Here is a 10,997-nt window from a genome sequence, read left to right as displayed (position 1 = left end):
TCTTCAGCCTGTTGCAATCTGAGTCGATGATTTTCTTTGCATTGATCCTAGGGGAATAATGTAATTTCACTGATCTGTTTTTTAACTTGGTTATAAATTGAACACTGCATGGCTTTTAATATTACCATGGGGTGGCATAAAAGGTTGAAAGAAAAAAAGCACTGCATTTGGGCTGTAGTATAAGGCATTTATTAATAGGAGTTACGGTGTGATTCAGTACATCTGCCTCCTCCTCAGTCACATGACATGGGCTGATTGGCTGCTTACGGAAATCCCTTGTTCCTGGTCAGGAACGTCATGGCTGGGATGCAGTGCTTTGAGAGATAAAAAAGCAAGTCTTCCATCCAAGGAGAAATGAGAGGACATACAGGAGCCCCACATCCTTAAGTGGGAAGTGTCCTAAGGATCTGTTTCAGTGCAATTGTTATAAACACATTTCCCCCTAATGTTCTAAATATTTCCAAACATACCTATATAACACATCCAAGCTACTTTCCAAACATACCTACATAACACATCCAATCTATAATATCTGAACAATTATATTAAAAACTATATCATCTGGGAATTCCCTGGTGGTCCAGTGGTTAAGAGTCTGCTTCCCAACACAAGGGACACCAGTTCAGTCCCTGGTCCCGGAAGATCCCACATGCCACAGGGGAACTAGGCCCGAACACCACAGCTACTGTGCCTGTGCTCTAGAGTCTGTGCTCCACAACAAGAGAAGCCCCCACTCACCACAACTAGGGGAAGCCCACTCAGCAATGAAGACTCAGTGCAACCAAAAATAAGTAAATAAATAACTTTAAAAAAAAACTATCTCAAGTATGCTTACCCCTTCTTAGTATGTTACCTTTTTATGTAATCACAGAGTTTTTAAAAATTAGGAAAAAAATCACTCACCAATTATAAGGACTGAAATAAGCCGAATATTGTCTGATTGACATTTTATAATCAATTAAAAAAAAATTAATGTTATCATTTATTATAGCTTCTTAGAAGTTTCTACCTACTGTGATTTTTTAAAATGCCTATGTATGTCATAGACATTCAATCAATAGTTGTTGAAAGACTTAATTAAAATCTAAAGATGGTTAAATCCAAAAGGAAAAAAGAATCTTTTTAAGGAAAAAAAAAACTGTAGTGTATTTTAATTGTAGCCACTGATATCTACATTAAACACACATAAAATGAATCATTCATAAAAGCCTTATTTTCGAACCTATCTTTTGTAAAAGAAGAAATCCCCCAAAGCTGTGAGACAAGAAGGCCGCCTGGGCGCACCCACCTTTCTGTTCCTGAGACGGGCTCTCCTGGCACAGATGCTGCCCCGCTTTGACTCCAGCTGCTGGCACTGCCGGCTGAGCACCCCCACCTCCAGCTGCTTCCCTTCCTGTAGCCCCATTACACCATCCATGACCGTAAGTTCCTCTGGGCTTTCACACAGGTCGTAGTAGATCACTTCATCCTGTTTATCTAGAAGCATATTAATGATTTTTAAAAACATTTTATTAAAAATAATGCATACTTTTTTCTCTTTTGGCTGCGCTGGGTCCTCTGCGCAGGCTTTTTCTAGTTGCAGAGAGTGGGGCTACTCTCTAGTTGCAGTGCACGGGCTTCTCATTGCAGTGGTTTCTCTTTGCAGAGCACAGGCTCTAGGGCACTCAGGCTCAGCAGTTGTGGTGCACAGGTTTAGTTGCTCCGCGGCATCTTTTCAGATCAGGGATCGAACCTGTGTCTCCTGCATTGACAGGTGGATCTTTACCACTGAGCCACCAGGGAAGCCCATGCATACTTTTTTTAATGTAAGGATAGTTAAAGGTTCTTACAATTAACAGGTATATATATGTGTCTGTGTATACACACACATGCAACTTACATAGTTACATGTATCAATAAAGATAATTAGAGAAACTTTTCCATGTGATAGAAATACAGTTTTAATGGCAACACAGTATTCTCGAATTTAAGCACTCTCTGTTTTTAGAATGTCACAATGTTCCATTAGTATCATTTCCACTGTGATGAACATCTTTGAATATAAATCTTTGTATACATTTTTTATTACTTCCTTTGCAGATGAATATTTAAGACTCCTGATCACTGTTGTCAAATCACCCTCCTCGAGAAAGGGAACATATGTTCTACCAGCAGTATATCATTAAGGTACCTTAATGATTTAATCTTAATTACGTACTGATTTTTTAAAAATACATGCTGACTGTAACAAACTCAAGTCCTACAGAAGTACATAAAAATAGAAAGTAAAATTTTCCTCTTTCCTCACCAAATCTTTGTCCTTTTATTCCCAGATGAAAATATGAATAGTTTGGCATGGATCCTTCCAGATTAACCTTTTTCTAACAGAACTTCTTCCTAAATATGCAAAGTGCTTATAACGTGAAGCTAAAGGTTTTGAATACCTAGGATTAAATTAAATGTTCAGGATCTATATGAAGAAAATAACTAAACTTGGAGGAACTTTAGGGAAAAAAACAGACTGGAGTAAATGGAGAGACATACCATGTTCTTGGATGGGAAGATTCAAAATTGAAAAGATGATAATTCTTCCCAAATTAATCTCTAATGTTAACTGCAGTCCCAATAAAAATTCCGAGTTTTTTGGGTTTTTTGTTTTGAGCTTGTCAAAATGATTCTAAAGTTCATCTGGAAGAATAAAGGAGTGATAAGGAGTCAGAAAATTTTTGGAAAAGTAGATTAATGAGGGAAGGATTTGCTTTACATAATAATAGGAACAGCATGGTACCAGCTACCAGGAGCCATTCACAAATCAGTGAAAGAAAATAACAGTTCATAAATAGATCAAAACAAGTATGATAATCCTGGATATGGGACAGGTGACAAGTCAAAGCAACAGGGGAAATGTTTTTAAAATCAGTGGGTGGGACTGCTTAAGGATTCGGAGGGGAAAGTTTAGATTGCTACCCACATCAAAATAAACTTCATCTGGATTAAAGAGCCACATGTTTTTAAAAGCAAAATCATACAAATACTAAAAACAAAAGTAAATACCTGTGTAATTTTGGGATAAAGGACTTACAACACCAAAGCAGAAAGACTGAGAGAGGTGACTTCATAAAGATTAAATATTCCGAAAAAGCAAATGACAGAGCAATGATTTGCAACATATGACAGATAATAAAGTAACATCTCTAATACAGAAAGGGAATATTCCAAAGAAAAATGGGCAAAGACCATAAATAGGCAGTAAATAAAAACAAATGACCAGTAAACATACAAAATTGTGTTCAACATCACTTGTGAATGAAATAAACAAAAATTAGAAGATGCCATTTTTTTCCCATCACACAGGCAAAGAATTTAAATGAATAAGTACAGGGAAACATTTTCATCATCAGCTGATAGGAGCATCATTAAGTAGAATGAAATTTAGAAATTAGAAAATAATAGTGGTTTGGGAAAATGTATATCAAATGATTGTTATAGTGTTGTTTTAACAATTAAGTGTCAAAATGTAAAACGTACATTGTTCTTGACCTGATTCCGTCTTTAGAAATTTATCCAGAGGAAAGAATGTCCTATACACAGAGACATATGTAAAGGAAGGTTCTTCACTACATTGTTCACAACAGTGAAAAGCGGATATCCCAGTATATCTATTTAATTGAATACTATGAAGCCATTAAAATTTTTGATGATTTTATAACTTTTTGAAATGGAAAGATGACTATTATATATTAAATGAAAAAGAGGTTACCGAACAGAATATGCAGTTTCGGTTTAAGAAATTGATAGATATTTCTAAACATTAGCATATAAAAAAAGCTACAAACTACAGAGTCTACAAAGTATCTCTAGATGATGGAACTGGAGTAATAACAGTTTCCCTTTGTTTTGCTGTGTGTTTACCAATGAACATATTATTTCAGTAACAAAAATACTGAAGGGAAACTGTATTAGAAAATTTCAGTATACAATATACAAGAAATAATTGATAATATGGTCTGTATTTCCTTGAATGTGTAATTTAAACATACCAAGATATACATTGAAATATAAATTTTACCTTTTATAAGTCTTTTAATGGAGTCCAACTGTGTAACAAGCAGTATTTCTTCATATTTTAATATCTCAAATTTAACCTCATATAATTCTAATTGAACTTCATAATATTGTATTTCTAAGTCATCTACAATGTTTATTTTTTTTTCTTGTTCTGGAAGATCTTCCATCTTGTTTTCATGAAAAAGAGCAAGTTAAAATAATTAGGACATTAAAAGCAAACTTTACAAGCATCTGAGTTATTTTCTATTCAGTGAAAGTGAAAGTATTAGTTGCTCAACTGTGTTCAACTCTTTGGGATCCCATGGACTGTAGCCTGGGAGGCTCCTTGTCCCTGGATTCTCCAGACAAGAATACTGGAATGGGTTGCCATTCCTTCTCTTCTCAGTATCAAATATGAAAAAAGCAAAGAGAGAAGAGACACTTTTCCATTTCACTTAGTGGGATAAAAATGCCTTCTTCAGCGTTGATCACAAATACTTTACCTCATCTCTGAAACATATGAAAACATTTAGGTTTTGAGCAAATAAATGGCAATGAAGTATTCACATGTTTTCTGCTTTAAAGTCATAATGTTATAGGAAATAAAATTGACTATGCTCCTAAGATGAAGCACCTCTTTGATTATTATAAAATTGTGCTGAAAACATGGCTTGACTGATTTTCAAGTATATTACCTACTTTGGTTCTGAGGTCAATGTGATCAAGTGACTGCGACAATATAGTATTTCAAAAACATTTTAACTGAAACTTCACGGCCAAACTTCCAGTCTCTAAATTCTGAAAAGACCCTGATGCTGGGAAAGATTGAGGACAGGAAGAGGAGGGGGTGACAGAGGATGAGACGGTCGGATGGCATCACCCACTTCAGTGGACATGAGTTTAAGCAAACTCCAGAAGATGATGAACGACAGGGAAGCTAGGTGTGCTGCAGTCCATGGGGTTGCAAAGAGTTGGAACGACTTAGTGACTGGACAATAACAAAAGAAGATGGTACTGGGGACTTCCCTTGTGGTCCAGTGGCAAAGACTCTGCTTGCAATGCAGAGAGCCTGCATTCAATCCCTGCTCAGGGAACTAGATCCCACGCCACAGCTAAGAGTTCCCATGCTGTAAATAAAGATCCTACGTGCCGCAAGGAAGATCAGTGATCCCGTGAACCACAACTAAGACCCGGTACAACCCAATAAATAAATAAAATGGTGAAACTTACAAACAATTTTTTAAATAAAAAAAATTTTTTAAGATAAAAAAGATGGTGTTGGAACAAGTGAGCAAGGATGCTACCTAAAATAAAAGTGTATTTGTAAAACAAAGCTTCACTTATGTTTGTCTTACCTTGCCCCGAATTTCAGCTCTTCTGTGATTTAAACACAGCTCTTTGGCTCTCATGAGTTGTAGAGCCTCCCGGGCTAACATCAGCTTGAGTTTTTCCAACCTGGGAGTTGCTGTGGCCCAGGCAGCCTGGCCGAATCTCTTCTCATCCTGCGCCATCTGTTTCTTCATTCCTGTTGGATTGTAATTAGTAAAATAAAACTTAAATACAACTCATAATAAAAAAAAGAAACTTTTCCTGAATGAATTCTGTTTATTGCCTTCTATGTTACCTGCAAAACATCCCTTTTAAAAGAAAACATGTATTTTAGTGATTTTTTTATTGTCACAAAAATAATACATGGTTATTTAGTATAAAATTTTAGATAAATTCATTTAAAAAAAGAAAATCATGAATCTCACATACTTAAAACAATTGCTTCTTACATCTTGGTGCAAATACTTCTGGGCTGTTTCTGTGTCTAACTAGACTAATAGGAAGATACAGTTTGACCAAAACAAACCACCAACCCCCCTCCCTGCACCCAGGATATCATTCTGCTTTATATCTTGTTTATTTCACTTACTGTATCACAGAATTTTTGCTATTCATAAAAATTGTTATAGAGAATCATGCTTAATAGCTACATAGTATTCCACTTTATGAATGTACTATAATTTAACAAACTGATAGATAATAAGTTGTTGCTATTTGCAACTACTATCAACAATGACTGAAGATTAGATAAAAGTACCTCAACCCAGGGACTTCCCTACCAGTCTAGTGGTTAAGACTCTGCACTTCCACCTCAGTGATATGGCCAAAAAAAACCAATAAACAAAAAGTACTTCACCCAGCCTACAGGACCATCTGGTCTTGTCCCTGCCTGTCTGCCAGCATTCTCTCACACCACATTCTCTGTACAGGCAGACCACAGAGGTAGTTCAGGTTCAGTTCCCAACCAACACAGTAAAGTGAATACCACAATAAGCAAGTCGGATTTCTTGTCTCCCACTGCATACAAAAGTTATGTTTACACTGTACTATGGTCTAGTAAGTGTGCAGCAGCCTTATGTCTTAAAAAAAATGTACAAACCTTAATTTAAAAATACTTTATTACTAAAAAGTGCTAACCATCATCTGAGCTTTGAGCTGTAATCTTTTTGGCATAGGAACATCAAGTATCACTCATCACAGATCACCATAACAAAATGTAAAAGTTTGAAAATTACCAAAATGTGTCTGACAGAGACACAAAGTGGGGCAAATGCTGTAGGAAAAACAGTAGTTGCTATTCTTAAAATTTATTTTTATCTTTTGATTGCACCACATGGCATGTGAGATCTTAGTTCCCCAACCACGAATCGAACCTGCACACCCCCCTGCACTGGCAGCACAGAATCTTAACCACTGGAGCACCAGGGAGGTCCCAGCACTTGCTATTTTATAACAGACTTGCTCAGTGTAGGACTATCACAAACCTTCAATCTGTAAAAATCATACTATCTGTGAAGTGGGGTAAGGTACAGCACCACGAAATGAGCAGTGAGATGAGGTGTGTCCGTGCTGTGCTCCAGCCCGTGGCTTCGTCATACTTGTCAAGCTCCCTCAGACCAGAGGGCCTTCGTAAACGCTACTCCTGCCTGAACACCATCCCATCAATTTTCTGCTCTCTCCACTCCCATTTAGCCTTCAGATAGGAGGGCAAATGCCACTTCTCAGAGGCCTTCTGTGACCACTCTGACTGAGCCTCATTTTTCTCTCCTAGGCTCTCAGCGCCCCATGTTTCTCTCCCTCATATAGCTTGTTGCCACTGCCATTTTCCATGTGTTTGAATGAATATATAATAAAGATTTCTCTTCCCTCATGTGACTTTACAGTGTCTATGCTTATCCTTATAGTGAATCCTCAGTACCTAGAAAATACAGAATCTGGTGCTTAAGAGGCACTCAAGTGTTTTCTGAGTACAAAGAAAATTACATGTATCTTAGTATAGCATTTTAACATTATTACCTGCTAATGCTTCTACCGTTTTTTCAAAATAATTCACTGTAATATCTTGAATAGAGACTATAGCTTCTTCAGCCTGTCGGGTCCATTCTTGGGCTTCCTTCTGCAGGGCAACTATCCTTTTAGGACCTAGATCATCTTCATCCAAAGACTTCTACAGAAAGAAGGGCAAGTTGTATCAGTAAGAGAGAAGAATCATGTAGAACCATTAGAAAATCGAAAGGAAACTGGTCATGTGGATTATTTAAACTACTTTTATTACTACTACTTAGTCAATTAAATTTCATTCACTCATCAGTTCCTTACTGAGTATAAACAAGGCTCTAAGTGCAGCATTCTCTGGAAGACAAAGGGATACTCTGGAGCATAAAGGAAAAAATACCCTACTTTACTCTGTACTACTCAAATAACTTTTTCTAGAAGGGAATACTGTCAAGCTGTGTTTCTCTGTTAATAATAATATATATTGTTTGGAGACCCCTGGTGGTCCAGTGGCTCACCTGCCAATCCCAGGGACACTGGTTTTATCCCTGGTCTGAGAAGATCCCACATGCTATGGGGCAACTAAGCCCGTGCATCACAACTACCTTGTCTATGCTCTGGAGCCCACAAGCCACAAGAGAAGCCCACACACCACAAGTGGAGAGTAGTCCCCGCTCACCTCAACTAGAGAAAGTCCACACGTGGCCCAGCACAGCCAAAAATAAATAAATACATTTTTTAAATGTCTTCATCTTTAAATCAATTTAAAAAATAAATTCGATGTATCTACAATATTATCGAAACACAGGGTGAACCCAAAGTGGAAACACAGATTGAATCATAAATGCAACTAAAGAAACAGTATGTCATAAACAGTAAATCTGATAAAGTAAAAACATAAAACGTACCAAAATAGCAAGCTTACATGAAGTTGCAAGTTCTCGCATGTCCCTGAATGGCTGCAGTAAATATTGAAAGAACATGGTTGTCGCAGTAACTAATTCCTGGTACGCTTCATCTTCCTCTCGATACACATTCATTAATGCTACCATGGTGTTGGCTTTTTCATGCCCTTGAAGCAACTAGAAGGCAAAATGTAAATAAAGTTCAATTATGGACAGGATAAGATGATACCAAACCAACAGAGCTAAAGAAACCTGAATGTTCCTAACATTAACACATCAATTTAAAATGCTGATTAAACATGAAAATGCTATTGTCCTCCAACCAAAATGCCCAGGAAGAATGGTTAAATAAATCATGGTACATCCATAGTAGAAATATTATTATTGTAATCATTTATTCAGCACTGTGCTTTTGAAGACCGGTTCTGTAATCTGGGCACTTTTATAATAATAAATGGGAAATAGAGGAGGATGTAGAGTTGAAAATTTATGTCCTAAGTATGTAGTACATGTACTAAGAACTCAGAGAAAAGGGCCTGAGAGAGGATATTTTTCCATCACTTTTTTGACCATAAAGGTATTGTGAGAATGCACTCCTTTTTTAAAACTGCTAAGGGACTTCTCTGGTGGTCCAGTGGTTAAGACTGCATTTCCACCGCAGGCGGCATAGGTTCAATCTCTGATGAGGGAACTAAGACCCTACATGCCGTGTGATGCAATCAAAACAAAAACAAACAGACAAACTCATAAGGACATACAGATGATTCCAAGTACTTCTCCAGGTTAGTATTCCCACCAATTCCCCAGCAGAGTAGACTCATTCACAGCATCACAAATGGGGCTGTAGCCTCTGAAGAATGCTTCTGAGGCAGGGCAAGAAATAAATCGAACACTTATAATCTAGAAAAACTCATTTGGTAAGAAACTAATTTACTGCCCAGGAGAAGAGAAATAAAATCAATTAATAGTATAAACTCCGCACCCCCACCCCTCGGTCAGTATATCCTTAAATTCTTCTATTTCCTTCCCTCCGTTAAGGATAAAGTGATCTATGTTCAGTAGTCATTTTATCCAGGTGATAACAGTAGGATTATGCCCCGCCTCAAAAAAAGAAAGCAAAAGTTTCCCTCAAGAAAATTAAAACACATGAAAAAGTAAACTTAAGACAATGATGTTTTTCAGCCTTATTTCTTAAGACTATTCAGACTTCAAAACATTCAGTTTCACTTTCCGTATTCTAGCAATGTTAGTAATTGGTCTAATTCTAGAATCAATTGCTTTCCTGTTCTAAATATGAGCTGAGTACTAAAATTATTACATGCTCTTCCATGGATGCAGTGTATTTCATATTTAAGCCTTCACCCTCCCCCCGACATGTTCCAGGTGAACAGGTGAACTATACCAGTGTCAACAGCTAGCTTAACAGTATGAACTATACTAGTGCCAAAATACCTCTGAATGAACTCAAACTTGGATAAAGTGTATATAACTTTTACAATAGTAACATATGTTAGTTTAGGGGAAAACCACTTCTCTCTCTGAGAAACCAGGTGTCTGAAAATTAAGTGATTCAACATGATAAAGCTGAAGATCTAAGGCCAACTAGCCTGAAACTGCCCTGTGGTTTCCTCATTATCAAGTGAAATAAACCTATGAGAAGTGGGTGTATAAAAAGCTCATTCTGTATTTAGCTTGAGAGAATATAAGATTTTGAAATGTGGCTAAATTGTTCTTACACCTCCCCTTCCTCAAATGAATGCAGAGAAAAATCATTCTGATTAAGAACGACCTAAAGTGAGAAAGAAATGGCAACCCACTCCAGTGTTCTTGCCTGGAGAATCCCAGGGACAGGGGAGCCTGGTGGGCTGCAGTCTATGGGGTCAGACACGACTTAGCGACTAAAACAATAAATAGAAAGGGCAGGCAAGAGGCATGTCCGGGTGTAGCACAGAGAACTTAGTCTTGACTTAGGAATAGTCAATTCATTGTGGATATATGAGCCATGTTTTCCTCTTAAACCCTTTTTTGAATCCTCTTCAGTTCTGTAAACTTAGCGCTCAAAAAATGAACCGTTCAATCACTCTAACAACCTCTTTCAAGCTTAAAACTGCTTTCCTATTGCTGCTGTTTCAAACTGATGAATACAGCTCGTAACCTATAGGCTTTCCACTGGACCAAGTCTATTTTGTTTTATTGGCCACACTGCGCATGCGGGGTCTTGGAAGCCAGAGCCCCCTCGCAGTGCAAAGGGGAGTCCTTTCCTTGGACCAGCAAGGAAATCTCCTCACCAAGTCTTTCTTACCTCAAAAGCCTGGGTTCTAGAAGCTCCTTCATCCTCTAACACATCTTGTCTCCCTTATGGGGCTTCCCCTCATACACGGGAACCTGCTTTTGTTTACATTCAGTCCTTGTTATAACTTCCTACACTCATAGGATGTTTCTAGTTTCTCTTTCAGTATTCTCTGGCATTTCCGGTCACAACAGCCTCCTCCGCCAATAACTCCAGGGGAAAGGTTAAAGAGCCTACTCTGGCTCTTAACTGCGAATAAAACTTTAACTCAGTCCTCTCGCCAGGCCCCGTGCGGGTTCCTCGGGAAGTCCCCTCGCTGCTGTCCGACAGGTGATGCACCTGCGAGGCTGCGCGCCCCTTCCGCGCATCACGCAGATAACGGGCAGACCCCACTCTCGCACTCGTCCCTCCCCAGGCAAAGGAACACGTAAAGGACCTGCGTGGGCCCGGCG

General features: G+C 38.0%; 1 protein-coding gene across 1 annotated transcript in view; it reads right to left on the bottom strand.

Annotated features, from left to right (window-relative positions):
- WHAMM (WAS protein homolog associated with actin, golgi membranes and microtubules) overlaps positions 1-10,997 on the bottom strand; it is an 18,066-nt gene that overhangs the window by 6,288 nt on the left and 781 nt on the right. The window contains 8 exon segments of the mRNA XM_010841141.1: positions 3-47; positions 1,289-1,476; positions 4,049-4,214; positions 5,382-5,551; positions 7,372-7,522; positions 8,259-8,432; positions 10,073-10,093; positions 10,783-10,952. Coding sequence (XP_010839443.1) covers positions 3-47; positions 1,289-1,476; positions 4,049-4,214; positions 5,382-5,551; positions 7,372-7,522; positions 8,259-8,432; positions 10,073-10,093; positions 10,783-10,952 — 1,085 coding nt within the window.

The sequence above is a fragment of the Bison bison genome, unplaced genomic scaffold (assembly GCF_000754665.1).
Source record: "Bison bison bison isolate TAMUID 2011002044 unplaced genomic scaffold, Bison_UMD1.0 scf7180017864155, whole genome shotgun sequence".
In the NCBI taxonomy this organism is placed as follows: domain Eukaryota; kingdom Metazoa; phylum Chordata; class Mammalia; order Artiodactyla; family Bovidae; genus Bison; species Bison bison.
The sequence above is the reverse complement of the archived record's forward strand: the minus strand, read 5'-3'. Positions and strand labels throughout refer to the sequence as shown.